Here is an 18,902-nt window from a genome sequence, read left to right as displayed (position 1 = left end):
CTAAAATTGCATTAACCCTTTGAAACCTGAGCAAATAGGTTTGATTTCTGTCAAAAACACTGGAAGAAGGCAATGAGCAACATAAGAAATTACCCAAAAATTAGCAATAAAATAGTAAAAAAGTACAAGAAAATTACCTGAAAATTACTTAAAAAAGGGGAAAAAAATTACAAAAAGGAAATGACCTGGAAACATGCTTAAAAATTATAATTCTCTAACATAATTTAAAATATCAGGATAATTAGCAATCAATCCAGTGTTTAAGATTTGTTGAGATTTTATTTGATCATCTAGAAAATTAATCAACCAGGTGACTGACTGAAAATGGTTTTGATAAACATTTAAGTCATTTTCTTTTTTTTTCTGTTTTTGGTTTTTGGATTTTTCTGCTTTGGGTACATTTTCCTGATTATTCTTACTTTCACTTAAGTTTCATTTTCAATGCAGGACTTTAACTTTTACTGTGTGGTTGAAGTACTTTTACTTAAGTAAAGGACCTGAATACTTCCTCCGCTTGTGCTTTTTTCTGCTGCTGGCTGCGGCGGTTTCGCTCAGTGCTGGACTAGGTTGAAAAATTGTTGTTGCATTAAGTCAATTAGAAAGAAAAAAAATAAAACAGGGTCCAGGTTGAAAAAAAAGTTATTTTTTTATGATTTAAAGAGGTGATGGGGTGTACAAAAAATTAGGCAAGCGAGGGGAAGTGATCAAAAAAAACATTTAATAAACAGAAAATACAGAATATTATTATTAGACTCCATTATGGTCTGGAGGGACTTCGATGAGGATTAATGGTGGCCGCCCTTCTTTGGGGGGAACAGGGCGTACTCTACAGCCAGAGCCACAGTGAAGGCAGCAAAGCCCCACTTGAATCCTTTCAGCAGCACATCAGACAGAGTCACAGCACGAGCGAAGCCGCCGGAGAACCTCCACGCCTCGTTACTGCGCGCAGAGTGACAGGAGACAAAGACACGGCGCACGGTCAGAGAAAACACTTACTTTTTGATATCGGCTACATCTCAGTTAGGCAGAAATACTGACCGAGCCCACGGGTCCTTGAGGCCCCTGGCTGCCAGCCTCTGCTGTGTGAACTCCAGTGGCGTTCCCTCCGACTTCCACTGCCGCCAGTCAGGCAGGGGCGTCTTGTTGTGGCCGTGGTCACCTCCCATGCTGGAGACAGAGAGACAGAGACGCGCTTATACACAATTGTAACTAATAAACACCTCAATTAGAGCCTCTCATAATCAATATTAAAGGTTGACCGAAATTGGTTTTTGGGGCCGATACTGATTCTTAGTATTTCATGAGACCAATAACTGATATTTAGTACCGATATACATTTAAAATGTAAAAGACAATTGTTTTTTTTTAAATGTAGAATCTGGAAATATCACAAACTCCGACACAAAACTTTGTTTAAATGCTTTTAACAAATTTTAATAAAAACTGAAACTTTCAACATCACATTTTTTCTTAAAAAAGTCAAGTGAAAATTTAAATAAGAAAAATAATATATATAATAGCTTTTACAAAGTAAAAGTTCCCAACATGCCGACTTTCTTTGCACTTTTAAATTGATTAATTTAATCGGCGATCACTAAAATAAAATAACGATACAGATCATCAACAAAATGCCAAATATCAACCCCAATATTCGGCCAGGCCGATAATCTGTCAACCCACAATAAACATGTATTTTTAATAAATGTGTATTAATGTCAAAATAAACAAACTTGTCGACATTAAACCTGCTAAAGCTCATTATTACTGAACATTTACCGCGTTTTAAACGATAAATAACAATAAATATTCATCCACTCAATATCATTTAATACTTCGCTAACTTGTCTACCTGAAATAAAATATATTTTCGAGGATAATTCATGTAAATATTGATTAAAAGTGTAAACAAACAGCTGTCGTGTAGCGAAGCTAACAGACAGCTAGCATTAAGTTAGCTCACTGCTAGCTAAGTTCGCTCGATAGATAAATAAAATCACATTATTTGTTAAAATGCGTATTATCGACTCCTTCATCTGTGTTGAGATAATGTTGTCGGCCACTATAAAAGAGGAATAAAAGATAATTCCGCGATTTAATATTAAATTTAAGAGAAAAACACGCTGTACCTGAGCGGCTTGTTGTGACCTCTGTTGCTGGACTAAAGGTTTACGACGGCTGACGTCGTTTTACGGCAAAACTACGGCATGGGATTTGGGACAAAATATCAAAGCGCGATTTGACCGAATACTTTGAGAAGTTTGCAATTTTATTTTATTTTATTTTTTTTATTTGCACGTACACGATTTCGCTTCAGTTCGTTGTTTTTATTATTTATTTTATTATTATTATTATTAATTTTACATTTTTAAGGTTATTTTTTATTTCAGTTGAATGATTTTTTTTTTTTTATTCCGTTTTAGTTTTTAGTTTAATAATAACCACGAGACTTTGCAGCACTTGTGTTAAAAATCCGTTTATGTTTACGTACGTACACATTTACAAAGGCATTTGAAAAAGTATTCAGCAAACATTTCAACAGTTTATGTCACAAATGAATCTGAGAAAATAATCACGCTGCTATTAATTACATACAATTATGTACATGATAAAAACAATAATAAATCACATCTTCTAATGCACAGGCCACCGCGGTGTCAGTAGCGTCTGCAGAGCTCAATGTCCGTGTGTGTGTGTGTGTGTGTGTGTGTGTGTGTGTGTGTGTGTGTGTTTTATGAAGCGGGCTCAGACTTTAAAAATGAATTAGAGTTTGCTCTGTGGGCCGAGCAGCTCGTTCAGAGCGTCCAGGTTCTCCCCCTCTGGAGCTTCAGGCCAGGCTCTGTGATCTGGAGACGGACACACAAAAAATAATAATAACTTTATTTATATACATACATCACCTTTAAAAACACAGTTTACAAACTGCTTAAGAGTTACTAAATCAACGGAAGTTATTCAATAATACTGACAAAGAGCAGACAAGAGTTAAGGCAGAATGAAACTAATTAATAACAATAACAATAATAATAATTATTATAATAATAATAATAGGCAGCATCAGGGCAGAATAAAAGAAAAGTAAAGAGATAAACTAGAAGCTTAAATTAAAAGACAAAATAAAGAAAAAAGCATTTAGTATGTTGTATAGTGTGCTTTGTAGTATACGGAATAGTATTTGGCATTCCTAACATTTATTATTATTATTATTATTATTATTATTATTATTATTATTATTATATATACTGTACCTTACTCCTGACATTACACTTAAGTCTTGCACTGCTCTGGTCGATTTTAAATCAACCATTTTTTTTTTTTTTTTTTTTTTTTTTTACATTTTTCTTTAGTGTAATATTCTTTGCTTTTTAGTAATTTTTGTTGTGTGTTGTTTTTAAATTTTTCTTTTGTGTTGTATTTTTTTAATGTTCCTGTGTTGATGTTTGTTTTTTAAAAAATCTGTCTTTTGTGTTGTATTTACATTTTTTTCCTGTGTTTTTTGTGATTTTATGTGTGAAGCACTTTTGTAACGATGGTTTTGGTAAGTGTTATAAAAATAAACTTTATTATTATTATTATTATTATTAATGTTATTATTATAATATACTGTAAAGATGCTTTAGTGCTGCGTTCGTACTTGGTATCTCCCACATGGAGTGGTACAGACTCTGTCCGGCATCGACCCTCAGAGTGGCTCCAGAGATGAAGGAGGCGGCAGGAGAGAGCAGGAAACACACTGATGAAGAGATCTGAACATCCAAACACAAACAATACATTAAACAAACACACAAACAAACAAACAAACAAACAGAAGACACCACTACAGTCTGTGAGCCTGAACAAAGTCACGCGTCGTGTGCTGATAACTGAAGAATTTGGATTTCATGGTGTATTTTTCTTCATTATAGCCCTTTAAACAAAATGTCATCAACAAAACACGTTTGTATGTTTATTTGAGAAAGCTAGAACGTGCAATGGGGACTTTTCTGAGCAGGTGAAAATCCAATGAAAAACAGTTGTTGTTTTTTTCAAATTGATCAGTACGTTTATTAATTCTAAGAACATTGCAATGAGTATTTAAAAGCTGCTCTGAGTTTCACTTTGGAGGCCAAAAAAATGAAATTAGTATTGATAAATAAATCTGTAAATATACAAATAAATACAAAAAAGGAAAAAAATAATGCAAATAAAATGTGAAAAACAAAAATACATAAATAAGTAAATAAATAAATATGTGATAAATAAAAAATAAAAAAACAAGTGCGGAAATACATACAGAAATAAGTGCATAAATTAAAAAGTAAAATATTGAATAAATAAATAAATAACTTGGAACAAACAGACACATGTAAAAATAAATGAAAATTGATAACTGATCAAAACATAAACAATAAATCAATAAATAACAAACAAAGAAAATAAATATCTTAAATTTATTTCGATATTTTTTGTACCACTTAATTTATTTTTTGTGTTTTTTCTGTGTCTGTATGTTAATGAGGTAGTTTGTCATTTAGTTATTCCTTTAATTATTTATTTGTGTATTTATTTATTTCCTGTTTTTTAGTGTTTATCTATAGATGTATCATTTATTCTGAAGACATTTTTCGTCCTCCACATTTTACGAGCGCCTCTCTTCTCAGGATATTGCGGGCGTCACTTTTCGGGTAACAAACCTCCTCTGGGACTCCGAGCCTCTTGGCGGGACTGAACGGGGCCGCCATCTTGAAAATGGTCGGTCCGAGCTCCTTGTAGTTCTCCATGGCGGTTTTGGAAAAGATCGTTCCCTGAAAACAAAGAAATGCACAGATTTGAAGAGAGTTAAATATTAATTACAGACCTTTAAAACTCACTCTGCATTAACTCGTGAGCTGCACTCACAGGTGCAACAGCGTTGACTCGGACTCCCGAGGCCGCCCACTCGATGGCCAGACTCTTTGTGAGGTTGTCCACGGCCGCCCTCGCCCGCCCCGGTGTGTCTGTCGGAGAGAGGACACACAGCGTGAGGACAGAGGACTGCGCAGGTCCTTAAATCGCATGTGAACGTGGTGGACGGTGCTGCTCACGCCATGCCCGGGAAACCTTTAAACATGTCGGCGATGATGTTGACGATCGCGCCTCCGTGCTGCTTCATCCACGCCGTGTAGACTGTGTGGACAGAACAACAACGCGGTCACATGACAGCTTTAACCAAACCAAAATTAATAAATGCATACATGTTACAGAATTAAACTTTTAAAAATGCATAAATAAATACGATAAATTATCAAATAAGGAAATAAATGAATAAAAAATATCATGGAAATAAACAAAGGCATAACTAGTACATAAATAAATAATATAGATAATTCAAAAAATAAACAAATAAATACATAAATAGATAAACGAATAATACAAGAATCAATAAATTGACATGGAAATCAATAAATTAAGGTAAAAATAATACAGAAATAAAAAATTATTACAAGAATACATAAATGAATATGAAAAAAACATAAGAATAAATAAGTTGAACTAAAAAATGGACAAATAAAAGTTGATCAATAAACATGAAAAATAAACAAAAATCTAACATTTATTTCTGCATTTTATTATTCATACAAACATAATCAGCATTTCTGTGTCTGTAGGTTGATGAGGAATGAGGTCCTAACCTCTGCATTATTTATTCATGCTTTTATCCATTTATTTTTTAATATATTTATGTCCCTATGTTTATCTGTATTTATTTATTGACAGCCTTGCGTCGTTTCTCGCCCTCCACAGTTATCTCGTGCTCGTGCGTCTCACCCTCCTGGCAGCAGAGGAAAGTTCCCGTCAGGTTGGTGTCGATGACGGCTCTCCAGCCTTTGGGGGTCATGTGCTCTGCAGGGCTGCTGAACTGACCTCCGCCGTTATTCACCAGGAAGTCTATCCTGCCGAACCGCTTCAGCACCGTCGACACGAGATCCTTCACCTGGGAGTCAAAACAGGCGATCAGGCGCCGAAAACATCGACAGGAAGCAGCTCCTGAGGCTGAAGGTGTGTGTGCAGACCCACCTCGTCCTCGTTTCGGATGTTACACGGTAGAGGAGTGACACATGCAGGACTGGAGGCGGGAATTTTTCTTCTCATCTGCTGAGCCGCAGCCTCCAACCTCTCCAGCTTCTGCTGGAGATCACCACGCTACAACCTGCAGACGAAACAGTCAGCCAGGACAAAAGTGTGAAAACAGCACCGCAACACTTTACGCAACAATTACAACTCTTCTACTGAAACAGTTACATTCATATTAGAGCAATAATAACATCCGTTCTGGTGCAATAATTACATTAGTTTAGTGCAACAATTACATCTTTTTAGTGCAATAATTATATGTATTCTGGTGCAATAGTTACATTCATATTAAATTTACTTAAGTGCAATCATTTTATCTGTTTTACTGCAATAAGCACATTTATTCTAGTGCAATAGTTACATTCATATTAGTGTAATAAATACAGTTTTCCAAGTGCAATCACTACATCTATTTTACTGCAATAACCACATTTATTCTAGTGCAATGTCACATTATTTTAGCACGATAATTAAATTTATTCTAATGCAAGAATTACAACTACTCTAATGCCATAGCTACACTTACATTGGTGAGATACCAAGAATTATTCTAGTGCAATATTTACATTATTTTAGTGCAATTATTGAATTTATTTTAATGCAATAACTACATTTTTAGCGCAATAATTACATATATTCTCATACAATATTATATTTATTCTACAGCAATAATTACATTTATTTTAGTGCAATAATTAAATATATTCCACTGCAATAATTTCAGCTATTCTTGTGCAATAAACATATTTGTATTAGTGTAATAATAGCATTTATTCTAATGCAATAATTGCATTTGTTTTAGTGCAAAAATTACATTTATTCTGGTGCTATATCATAATTGTATTATTTTAGAGTAATAATAAATAAATGTATAATAATAAATGTATTTTAGTGCAATAATTAAATATATTCTAGCGTAATAATTACAACTTTTCTAGTGCAATAAAAACACATGTTCTAGTTTAATAATTTCATTTAATTTAGTGCAATAGTTACATTTATTCTAGTGCCAGAATTACATTTATTCTGGTGCGATATCACATTTGCTCTCTTGTAATAATTGTATTATTTCAGCGGAATAATTACATTTATTCTAGTGCAATAATTTTACTATTTTACTGCACTAGTTACATTAATATTAGTGTAGAAAACACATTTATTGAGGTGCAATAATTCTATTATTTTACTGCAACAGTTACATTCATATTAATGCAATAATAACTTTTATTCTAGTACCATAATTTCTCCTGGTGTAAAATTACAGTGCTGGCGTTTATTTGACGTTATGTTTTAGCAGCTGTCTCCTGATTTTGACAGAAAAGGTTTTTTTTTCTGTCTGTGACCTGACAGGATGTTTCTGCGGCATTATCACGCGCTGTGCACGAGACTTGATGAAACATCGCGTGTCCGCGGTGTTTGAACTGGTCTCTGAGCTGCTGGACAGGCTGCTTTTTACGGTTTAAACGTGTCCTCGTCTATGGGTCAAAGTTCACTTGTCTCTGTTTGTCCCTCAGCAGCTGTTACCGTCACACTCTCCGCTGCTCTCTGAAAATAACAAAGTCTCTAAAACCGGACTCACCGAGCTGCAGCAGCTCTGCAGAGATCGCTTTACCGATCCCGGTCCCGCCGCCGGTGACTATCGCCACTTTATGGTTGAACAGACCCGGTCTGAAGACAGAGGACGCCGCCATGATGGTGTCTCCACCCTGCAGGAGGACACTGCGTCCCCTGCTGGACGCGGACTGGATGATGTCTCTGGTGTCACAGTGCTGCCATCTGCAGGATTTTTACTGTAATCTCACTAAAACAAATATGTGAAATAAACTATTAATCAACTACTGATTTTTAAAAAAAGGTTTTTCTTGCCTTTTCTGAATTTAAAAAAATAAATAATACAAGGACAAATTCATAAATAAATAAACAGATAAATAAATAAACAAATAAAGGTATAAATAATACACAAATAAGTAAATATATAAATAAATGTATGGATATGATGGGAATGAATGCATTGATATGGAAAAATATATATATGTATGAATAAGTCAGAAGCCCATGAAACATTTTTTACAAGAATAAATACATATTTTGAAAAACAGGAGAATAAATAAGTTGAAATACATATATATTTTTTTTTTTCTTTTTCTAAACCTGAATAATAAATATTACTGGGATAAATAAATAAATGTGCAAATAAATAAATACAGGGATAACTCAATAAATATGGAAACAAATAAAGGTATAAATAATAAATAATATATACGTAAATGTATAAATAAGACAGGAATAACACATAAATATGGAAATCTATAAATAAATGTATAAATGAGACAGGAGTAAACATGACAAATCAGTAAATATCTTATTTTTTATTTTTATTTATTTGAATATAAATAAATAGCAAATGGTATTTCTGTTTGTATGTCTTTAATTTATTTTTTATGAATATAAATAAATAATAAACCTTATTTCTGTGTGTAATTAGTAATTATTTTTGTGTGTTATTAACTTACATTTTTAATTATAATCTTTATGATTCTTATTATTTCTCTGATCTTATTTATGCAGGTTTTATCATGTCTGTCTTTTCACGTGAAGGACTCGGTGCATGTAGTTTATTTGTTGTAAAGCACGTTGGGCTGCATTTCTTGTATGAAAGGTGCTATACAAATAAAGTTTATTATAACGCACATACTTTGGGCAAGTACTTTAAGTATTACTTTGATTTTTTTTAGATAGGTGTCACACTTTCTAAGTTTTTTGTACACAAGAAAAGATCCTTAAATTGTGCTTATTAAATGCGTTCTCTAATAAATGTATTTTTAAGTATATGTATGCATATCTTTGTCTGCATGACTCATTTTTTCCCTAAAAGATTAAATATAAAACAAAACAAAACAAAACAAAAAACAACAGTAATGTCATGTACCCAAGACACACAAAGTATAATGAAAACTCCCTTTTCAGCCAAATGGTTTGACGGATTTGAAAATATTCCTCATATTTGTGCTCAGGAAACACAGCAGAATACTTCCAAAGGAAACTCAATATTTCAGCTGCGGGTACAAAAGATTTTAAACCTACTTTTGTTTCTTCAAATGTCTCAAGAAAGGACTTTTCCCTCCATTTTTACAATAAAACAATGTTTCATTACCTATTTCATCAAACATGTTATCAGTTAGTTAGTTAGAAACATTTGTTTCAAGAATAATTTTAAAAATGTTGACCTAAAAAGCAAAATATACACATTTTATGGCACCCGTGCACATGGTCTAAAAACCAAAAAAACTTTTGTTTTTTAAATATTTAAAAAAAAACCCTGTATGGTATTTATGTTTATTTGTAGGTTCGTATATTCACACCTTTGCTGAAGATCAATAAAGTTTCTAAAACACTAAAAAAATCAAACCTCTGTACTTTTTACTTGCAGTCAAAGTGACAGTATATGATATCCACTGTTATATGAAGTATTTTTGATACTTTCCTCTGTTCATTCAGCTGTTTTTATTTGTCCCATCTTTCTGACGGCCTGTTCTGACCATCTTCACACATTTTCATTTACTTATTTCTATCATCTCATCTTTTTTTCCCCACGGACGTGATGTTGTCTTGTTAATTACCTTTTTTTTTAAAAACATCTTGAACTGCAATTTTTATATTTTGTAGAAAAAAAACTCTAAAAATGTGCTTTATTCTTGTTGACTCTTTTTGTTTTTGCCTTTTTGCTGGACTGTCCTGCACATTTCTGTTTTGTTTTAATTATTTCTGAATTTTTTGCCTTTTGCTTTGTCTGTCGAATCACTTTGTAAACAAGTGTTTTTAAAGCTGCTATAGAAATACTTATTATTATTGATTCTGCATTTTAAAACACATCAACAATGACACAAAGACTTCCGCTCCAGACCGATTTATTTGTGGATGTTGAGGCCATGTCCAGGTCGGTTAAATTATAGAAAAAGTCCCAAATCCACCAGTGCCGGTCGCACTGGTTTACTGGTCCTTCAGCTCCTTCAGCCTCCTGATCGCAGACTTGACTGTGACAGCAGACGTTGTGCTGCAAAACACAAACCAGAAACATTACTGACACATTCATACCGTCCACATTATTATCAATATTCCCACATTTTCACAGTCAGACTCCCACACAGCTCATCCTTCCTTAACCCTTTGAAGCCCGGATCAACATCGCTCTGCTTGTGCTGCGTTCAGAAGCTTTTACAAGAACTTAAACCTCGAAATCTGGGTTTTATTTTCCTTTGAAAAAACACAGGGAGGTAAAAAAGTCAATGACATAAGTTTCTTGAGAAATTATCTTTAAAATGAATAACAAAAAATGTCCAAAACACATATTGCTAATTATATATTTAAAATTATTTTACAGAATTATTATATTTTCCAATTTACTTTTCCCAGGCCATTTACATTTTTTTCTGTTGTTTCTTTTGTTTTTTTAACTTCTATTTCTTTATTTTATTATATATATATATATATATATATATATAATTTTTTTTTTTTTTTTTTTTTTAAAAAACTTATTTAAAACAAATTTTTGGGTCATTTCTTCCAAGTGGTTTTGACAGAAACGAAGCCAATTAGCTCAGATTTCAAAGGGCACTTTTAGAAAAGCTGCTGAGAAAAAACCTGATGTTGCTCCACACAAATTCATATAAATTGATTTATTGTTCAGGCTGGTGATGTTTGTAATTATTTTCCATTTGCATGAAAATTAATCGAATTGATTTCGTCTACAAGTGTTCAAATTTTATTTTGAATCGTGCTATTTTTTTAAAAAAAATTATGTTTATTTTTCTCCTTGAAAAAGGAATTGAACTTATTGGCAGGCAAAGCTTCAATTAATGCAACAAATGTTTCTACTTTTGCTCTGAACTCTCAGCCTTAAATTAAGAAAACAATATTCAGCATATAAAACCACATAAGCAAGAATACTATGGAAGACAAAAAATGACAACTTTCATAATAAATTAATAAAAGAAATGCATAAAAATAAAATGAATACAGAATATATTTAAAGAAAGAATAAATGCTGAAATAAATAAGAGGACCAGAGATGAGGACCTTATTTCTCATTAACATACAAACAAATAAATTGTTGAAGAATGTAGAAACAAGTTTATATTTATGTTCTCTAATATTATCAACTTCCTTTTTATGTCAACAAATTCATTTTTTATCCATGCATTTGTGTATTGCAGCATGTATTTTTTATTTATCGATTCCTTTATTCATTTATACATTTATTTATGTATTCATTTTTTGTCTTCCATAGAAATCCCAGAAATGCTTAATTTGGAAACACTGAAGAGTTGCTTTGTGGTTCACCGACATTGTTTGATGCAATAATGTTGATTTTAGGAGTTTTGTGGTAGATTGGCACAGCCAGCCAATCATTTTTCATACTGCCGTTTGGTGTTTTGTGTCGGGTTGGGGTTTCCAATGGTGGACAAAGTCAAACGTCCCCACAACAAAATTAGTTTCTGACAAAATTTAAAGAAAGAAATGTACCATGTAGCCACTGGGATCATATTTCACGTTCACAAAACTGCAAAGTTATCTGTTTTAACTGTTCACGAAATAAAAAAAACCCCCAAGGGGCTGATTTAATTCTTCACTAATTGGATTCTTATTTAGGGTAAATCTCAGATTACAGTCTGGCTGTGTGAGATTTGGTTTGTTTCTGTGACTGGACAGAGAAAAGGGACAAAATTAACCAAAATCTCTCATAAGCTCCACTAAGAGCTCTTACAGATACTCCGACTGCACCGTTTGACTCAACAGGTCGTCTATCACAAACTCGGCAGGCTAATCCCTAAATATGGACACCACTGATGGCAGTAAAGCTGTGCATAACTCTGAAACACGAAGCAACATCCAGCTCTTTTTATGGAAACAAACGGAGGTTTTTTGCTTCATGTGTTTATTTCCTTCAGTGTCCTAATCTTTAACCAGCATCAGTGCTTATAATCCCCCGATATAATCATTAATTTCCAGACTTTTAAACAGTTAAAGTGTCAGATTGTCCGCATGATGCCGCTATCGCTTAGATGAAAAAAAAAAAAATATATATATATATATATATATATATATATATATATATATATACATACATATATATATATATACACATAAATATATTCCAAACATACTACATGCAAAGTATAGATGTATTTTTTAAATTATCATAGCCGGGGACATGCCAATGACTTGCAGCTACATTGACTGTGACAGGTCACCTAGTGGAAATAGCATGTATTTCCTCCGTATGCCAAATATGGTCAAAATGACCTCATCAGGTGGAAAATAGTCAAAATGACAAATTCAGAGTCAAAAGCCCAGAATGACACCCAGAAATAATACAAGTCCTGTTCTTCTGCTCTGATGGCTGTGGGATCAAAAATGTCAGTTTGAATGGGTTTCAATGGAGCATTTTTGGACCTGAACAGTCTGAAATGTAACTATTTAGTTTCCACAGTGTGTTTGAGACTTATTGTAGGAGCTGAGCTGCAAATTCACTGATTAAAAAAACCCACAATCCTGTCAAAATATCTGAAATATGCATGAACACAACCAAAATGATCAAAAAACGAAGAATGAAAAGCGGGTAAAATGTGCCAAACAGCCCCCGAGGGTTAATATTGGACATGATCGTAACTACGGCGACAGCTTCAGTTTGGGTGACCACGTGATGCAACATGAAGCTGGATCGCTGAATTACAGCAAAGCAGAAAGAAACCTACTTGTAAGTCCAGGCACCTCCAGCCACCGTCTTCCTGCAGGACCCACAGTGCCAGATACCAACAGCCCTCCTCTTCATCTTGGTCTGTCCACATAAAACATCAGCAGTTACGAAACAGCCTTTTGTCATTTTCTCCAGAAACAACATTTAAACGAGTGTGTGTGATCCAAACATGAACCTCTGCACCATCAGCTGCAGGCACACGCACTGCTATCCGAGTAAGATCATGAATTAGTGACAGCACAGTCGCTTAGAGAGGAATCTTCCTCACCTTGCCACAGAATGAGCAGGTGTATTTAGCGTGCTGGGAGATTTCAATTTTCTTCACCATCTTCCTCAGCGACGCACCGTAACGCGTGCCATATTTACCAACGATCCCCACCTTCTTGGTACGCTTGGCCTGCGAATGTGAACACACAGAAAATCAAAATGTGCAACATTAATGCAGGTGAACAAACAGCAACAACTTCTTATATACTAATGACCAGAGCTGTAATTTAACAAAATACTCGAGTTTTTATATTAGTTAATGTTCACTCCACATTTCCTAACTAAAAAATATACTTTTTTAAAGATATTAAATAAGCATATTTGTTACTCACTACACAACAGGGAGGACAACACAAATGAGGAAATGGAAATACGAGATTAACAGCAGTTTATTCTTTAAATCCTTCAAGTTATGAAACCACTTCCTTCAAAATAAGGGAACTGAGCCAAAAAGAAATGACCCAAAAAATTTGAAAGAAATCAGTAATTAAAAACAAAATCTAGTTTAAAAAAAAAAAACAAAAGGAAAATAAAGACTGACAGTGTTAAAATATTAAAATTCTGTACCATATTTTATACATGATCATAATTATTCAAATAATTTCACTGTTGCTTTTCTTTTTCCTTAGCCTTTAAAAAATATCTACTAGAAAAAACAATGAAAAAATTAGAAATTATTAAAAAGTACAAGAAAATTGTACAATGACAATGATAAAAACATTACTTTGAAATGTGCTTCATTTTTTTATACATCTAATGCATAATTTTTAATATGCAATAATGGTGATTAACCAGTTTTACCCTCACATTTCTCACTTACAATGTCTCCTTAGCATTAAAAAAAATTAAAATCCTAATTTTTCTTGCAATTAACGAAACATTTCATTCGGAGTTGCTTTTTGCCTCTTTTTTTCTGTGATTATGAAAGATATCAAAGCAGTGCTCAGGGCTCATTTTGTAAGAATGAATGTGATACTTTGGCACATAGATGCTAGATATTTACAAACTGTCACTCAAGTGGTATACTAAAAGATGCCTTCCGCATGAGTCATTTTATGGTAATAAAATCTGTACTTTTTCTGACTTGCAGCTGTCAGGAGCTTCTGACACTTCTGCTGTTTCAGGGATAAACTGTGTCACAGGTTAGCCAAAAAATCAAAGTAACGCCGCCTTTAAGATTTACATGTAAAAAATTCAACAGCCGAATATACAGGGGACACCTGCATGTCACATCAGTGCAAGTGCACAACACAGTTTTTACGCAATTTAACTGATAAACCCGTAAAAACAAAGTGAACGAGCTTCAGTCACCTGCGGTGCAGCCTGCTAACCGGAGCTAGCTTCCTCTTAGCAGGCTAGCGTTAGCCACCTAGCTAACGCAAATAAATACTTAAACTCAGACCAGATTTGAGGACCAGAAACTCGGTTGACACATGAAACACAACACGGCGTTTCATTTTTAAAACTGCAGTTTCTCTAAATTAGCATTAAATCAGCGAAATGTCGCTAACATGACTAGCCCGCCCGGCGCTCAGTGATCACAGCCATGGTGGCAGCCATTTCTGTCCTCAGCAAGACATGAAAACATCGTTTTTACTGTTTATATCATCGCAAAATCAACGTAAATAACGAGTAAGCCTGACAGAAAAGGAACTCACGGAGGATCTAAATATGTGAATGTTTCACTTGTAGCACATTAAACGTCAGATTGACACGGATTAGGAAGGGGACATTTGGGCTCACCATCGTTTCAGTGGAGACGTAGGTCCAAAGAGGGAGTGCTTACCGCGCAGGCGCGATTTACCCAGTCGTCTGCGGTGCATTGTGGGGGTTTGAGTTTTTGCAGAAAGTAACCGCTGCGACAGAAAAACAAAACTATTATTATATATAATATAACATGTCAAGTTTTTAAGACGAAAATTACCATTTTAAAGGATAAAAGAAATATTTATTCACGTAGCAACAATTACACAGGAAGTGACCGTAACTAAGGACGCCTCGGTGGATACGCGCATGCGTGTTTCACATGGTGGAAACAACATCCCCCGCTGCTGGTTTGAAATGTTTGCAGTCCGTCATAATGCGGCCTTTGTTGTTTATGAATATCTAGTTTATTAAAAATATTTGTTTATTGACAGTTTAGTTAGCCGATTAGCTATGAAGCTAACGCGGAAACAGGTTCTCGCGAAGGCGAAGGCCTCCGACCTGGAGAGCGTGAAGAAGCTGAACTGCTGGTGAGTGTTTACATTTTAGCCCAGTGTTACCAGTATGCTACCCGTATACCAGTATATGTTGGTCTGATTTACATGCAAGAAGTCGTAGTTGAAAGAATAATCTTCATTTTTTCATATATCTTATTTATATTTGCAGGGGATGCAACCTGACTGATGTGAGTATTCTGGTAATAAATACGTTTGATTGGACACTTTATCCACTAATTGTGCTCTAAATGACTTTGCTCCTCGTGATTAATGTTTTAATTTAGCTAAATAATTTAAGTGTTTTCACTTGCTGTGTTTCCAGATTTCCATCTTCTCTCAAATGGCCAACATCGAGGTGCTGACACTCAGGTTGGATACTTGCCTTATTTTTAACTTTAATTTTATTTTTTTTGAACAAACTCTATTTTGCGGATTTTTAATGCACTGAATCATCTCATTTACCCCCAAAACTTTTGAATTTAATTTCCCAGATTAATTATTAGCTGTTGCTTCTAATTTATAACAGATTGAATCAGAATACTTTTGCAACTACTACCATTAACCCTTTGAAACCTGAGAAAATTGATTTGACTTATTGCTAAAAAATAGAAAGAAAAAAAAATTAACCAAGGAGAGAAAGCAATGAACAACTTATCTAGACATGATCCAAAAATTAAGTAAAATTAATAAATAAATAATTGTTAAAAGAAAATTACCAAGAAAAAAAAACAAGAAATTTATCCAAAAAGTGCTTAAAAAAAAAAGTATACTTTTATGTAACATAATTTTAAATGCATTATTATAATAAATATGAATATACCAAAAAATCTGTTCTCTTCTTGAAACCCTTTTTTGTTTTTTTACTGTGCGTGACATTTCTTGCTAAGCTGCTCACTGTATTTTCCTATATTTTTAGAAGAAGACCAATTTGCTTAAGGTTCAAAAGGTTTGAACAGCTTGTGAAAGGTGTTTGAACGCAGCACAAGAAAACTAATTTGAGGTGTCAAAATAATTTTACAAAATATTATCAACAAATATAATAATATGTCATTATAGATTAAACTACACAGCAGCACAAAAATCTACATGAGGACCCAAAACTGTGTTTTTGTTTGACAATATATATATCGTTTTTTTAGGGTTTTAATGCATGACTGAAATGGCAAATTATTAGATCGGGGTATTTTTTTTTAGTTATTATTAGGCCTATTCACATTTTTAAAAAAATATATATATACAGCCTAATTAGATGTGGAGCCATTTATTAAACAATCAGGGCTGATTGTGCACAAGTTTTGACACCGTAACATTTTCATTAAATCATGGAAGATAAATAATGATTCCCGGCTGTGATGCTCGTTCTTTTCTCTCTGCAGTGTGAACAGCATCTCGTCTCTCGCTCCTCTGTCCGGCTGTCTGTCCCTGTGTGAGCTCTACCTGAGGAGGAACAACGTCCCCTCGCTCTCTGAGCTCTCTCACCTGCGTCCTCTGACTCGACTCAGAGTGCTCTGGTTGGCGGAGAACCCCTGCTGTGGCACCGACTCCAGCCGGTATCGCCTCACTGTGCTGCGCTGCCTGCCTCGCCTGCAGAAGCTCGACAACCAAGGTGAGCGTGCAGAGAGACTAAAAAAAGTGAATTACACCCACAGGTGGAAGAAAAGTTTTTAAATGAAACTGGAGCAAAAAAGGGCTGGAAACAAGTGTAAAGACACGCGTTTGGGGTTTTTGTTTGTGTTTTCAGTGGTAGCAGAGGATGAAATCGCACTTGCTCTCATGGAGGGTGAAGAGGTCACCACCCCTCCAGGCAGCGTCCAAAACCAACTTTCCACCAACGGACTTCCAGACGCAGAGACGGAGAACGACCCGCTGAACTACAACATGGAGGAGACAAAGTAAGAATCGACGCTAAAACTCACAGAAAGTAGAGCCGGCGCTGTCTGAAGACAAACTGTCATGGTGATGTAGACGCTCAGCCTTTGAAACCTGAAACAACTGGTTTGATTTCTGGATTTCTTTCAAAAACATGAGGAGAAACTTAACAAGACAAGGCCCAAAAATCAGCAAGAAACTAGTTAAAAAATAGTTACGAGAAAATTACCTGAAAATAAAAATATAACAGAACAAAAAAAAAGAAAAAAAAAATGACTCAAAACATGCTGAAAATAAAATAATTATTTGTTTCATATATTTTATTTTATTTTTTTCCTGAAACTTTTTTTATATTTTTATTAAATATTCTAATTATAAATATAATGTTACAGACTTTTTTTTTGCAATTTGTGGGACGTTTCGTGCCAAATTGGTTATATCTATTTTTCCCCATGTTTATGAAAGAAACACATTTGCTCAGGTTTCAGAGGGTCAAATAGTTTGTGACATTTCTCTTTTGATTTTTTTTTTTAGCAAAATCAGGGAGGAGTTGGGGATGAAACTTCTCTCCAGAGACAAGTTCCCGTCTCTTTCTTCTCCGTCGACCAGAGAAAACAAACTAACACTGAAAAAGGTACCCCCAAATCTCAAAATATTGCTTCCTTAACTGTTGAAATACTTTAAAAAATGAATATTTTAAATAATCTAAGCCAACTCAACTTAAATTGTATTTCCAGACACACACTCTGGATGCAGTTCTGCTGCTGCTGAAGGATTTGGATGAAGAGGAGCTCCACATCGTTCACACAGCGACTCAAAACAGACTCCAGATGTACACACTCCACTCGGAAACGCTAACGGATTCACTGCAGACACAGAAAACAGCCAACGTCCAACACTGAAAGGTTTCACAGCATGCACTCAGGGCCAGAACTCATCTTTCCATATTTAAAGGCTAAATTTGGTATTTTTTTAACATGGAATCAGGCTGCAAACACTTGGGGCATGTTTGCACCGTCAACTTCGGTCCACTAAAAGCGCTCGTTTTTGTCACTGACTGACTCAGATTATTATTTTAAGTGTTTGACAACATTATAAAAAGGATCCCGTACAAAGATTAACTTTGTGTTTGAACTGAAACTGCCCCAAAATCACCAAACCCAAACCCACCAGACTCCATATAAATAAATGGTGAATTTATCATCATATCAGTCAATTAGACTTCATGAGTTTAGCACTTTTCATTCAAACAAACTAACACAAAGTGCTTCATTCCCCTCTACACACACAAGCATGTGACTAAAAACACAGAAAACTACACATAGAAAGATGAAAATAAGGCTGTTTTGCTGACCGTAACGCTCTCGCACAAAACCGGAACAACTGCAAAAAGTGTCGTCTCCATTAGTCAGACACAAAAACACGAGACGGTGTGGTCCAGATAAACAAAACCTCATTCTTGAGGATCACAAACAGGATCCAAAAACAGCCCTCTGACACCCGCCACCCTCTGACGCGTTATGCATGGCACTTGATGTTTTGCTTCTCTTCCTTCTGTTACAGTTTTCACACGTGAATAACTTCCCCGCTCTCCTTTTTTAAAGCAGCATGCCAACCTGCCTTCGACAAACGAAAGAATGTAACGTTTTGCTAAATGTAAATATATTTCTGTAATTAAAGAGATGAAATTGCAACAACTCATTAACTCTCAAGTGTTG

General features: G+C 34.5%; 4 protein-coding genes across 4 annotated transcripts; 1 reads left to right on the top strand and 3 right to left on the bottom strand.

Moving 5' to 3' along the window:
• Positions 1 to 701: 701 nt before the first annotated feature.
• LOC121951972 (NADH dehydrogenase [ubiquinone] 1 beta subcomplex subunit 3-like) lies at positions 702 to 2,184 on the bottom strand. The gene is made up of 3 exons (XM_042498471.1): positions 2,127 to 2,184; positions 1,039 to 1,167; positions 702 to 939 (listed from the first exon to the last, which is right to left on the bottom strand). Exons 2-3 carry the CDS (start codon positions 1,164 to 1,166, stop codon positions 786 to 788), a joined length of 282 nt encoding a protein of 93 aa, XP_042354405.1. The 5' UTR covers position 1,167; positions 2,127 to 2,184; the 3' UTR covers positions 702 to 785.
• Positions 2,185 to 2,625: 441 nt separating this feature from the next.
• On the bottom strand, positions 2,626 to 7,781 carry LOC121951896 (peroxisomal trans-2-enoyl-CoA reductase-like). The gene is given in 10 exon segments (XM_042498386.1): positions 2,626 to 2,843; positions 3,632 to 3,743; positions 4,671 to 4,781; positions 4,876 to 4,959; positions 4,961 to 4,973; positions 5,061 to 5,142; positions 5,785 to 5,950; positions 6,034 to 6,143; positions 6,146 to 6,166; positions 7,670 to 7,781. Coding segments are annotated over 10 exon segments (894 nt in total). The 3' UTR covers positions 2,626 to 2,760.
• Positions 7,782 to 9,981: 2,200 nt separating this feature from the next.
• On the bottom strand, positions 9,982 to 14,912 carry rpl37a (ribosomal protein L37a). The gene is made up of 4 exons (XM_042498164.1): positions 14,858 to 14,912; positions 13,116 to 13,244; positions 12,846 to 12,928; positions 9,982 to 10,144 (listed from the first exon to the last, which is right to left on the bottom strand). Exons 1-4 carry the CDS (start codon positions 14,858 to 14,860, stop codon positions 10,081 to 10,083), a joined length of 279 nt encoding a protein of 92 aa, XP_042354098.1. The 5' UTR covers positions 14,861 to 14,912; the 3' UTR covers positions 9,982 to 10,080.
• Positions 14,913 to 15,246: 334 nt separating this feature from the next.
• On the top strand, positions 15,247 to 18,873 carry cfap410 (cilia and flagella associated protein 410). Its single transcript, XM_042498197.1, has 7 exons — positions 15,247 to 15,348; positions 15,485 to 15,503; positions 15,638 to 15,684; positions 16,692 to 16,921; positions 17,057 to 17,207; positions 17,719 to 17,818; positions 17,922 to 18,873. The coding sequence occupies exons 1-7, from the start codon at positions 15,272 to 15,274 to the stop codon at positions 18,084 to 18,086; spliced, it is 789 nt and encodes a 262-aa protein (XP_042354131.1). The 5' UTR covers positions 15,247 to 15,271; the 3' UTR covers positions 18,087 to 18,873.
• Positions 18,874 to 18,902: the final 29 nt, after the last annotated feature.

The sequence above is a fragment of the Plectropomus leopardus genome, chromosome 12 (assembly GCF_008729295.1).
Source record: "Plectropomus leopardus isolate mb chromosome 12, YSFRI_Pleo_2.0, whole genome shotgun sequence".
Classification (NCBI taxonomy): Eukaryota; Metazoa; Chordata; class Actinopteri; order Perciformes; family Serranidae; genus Plectropomus; species Plectropomus leopardus.
Note: the sequence above shows the minus strand (reverse complement) of the source record. Positions and strands in the feature narration are given on the sequence as shown.

Coding starts and splice junctions, on each gene's coding strand:
- cfap410 (XM_042498197.1), top strand. CDS start 15,272: ATGAAGCTAACGCGGAAACAGGTTCTCGCGAAGGCGAAGGCCTCCGAC. Junction 15,685..16,691: donor ATCGAGGTGCTGACACTCAG/GTTGGATACTTG, acceptor TTCTCTCTGCAG/TGTGAACAGCATCTCGTCTC. Junction 17,819..17,921: donor ACAAACTAACACTGAAAAAG/GTACCCCCAAAT, acceptor TTGTATTTCCAG/ACACACACTCTGGATGCAGT.
- rpl37a (XM_042498164.1), bottom strand. Junction 12,929..13,115: donor CCTGCTCATTCTGTGGCAAG/GTGAGGAAGATT, acceptor TTATGTGGACAG/ACCAAGATGAAGAGGAGGGC. Junction 10,145..12,845: donor GGAGGTGCCTGGACTTACAA/GTAGGTTTCTTT, acceptor TGTGTTTTGCAG/CACAACGTCTGCTGTCACAG.
- LOC121951972 (XM_042498471.1), bottom strand. CDS start 1,166: ATGGGAGGTGACCACGGCCACAACAAGACGCCCCTGCCTGACTGGCGG. Junction 940..1,038: donor CTCAAGGACCCGTGGGCTCG/GTCAGTATTTCT, acceptor CTCTGCGCGCAG/TAACGAGGCGTGGAGGTTCT.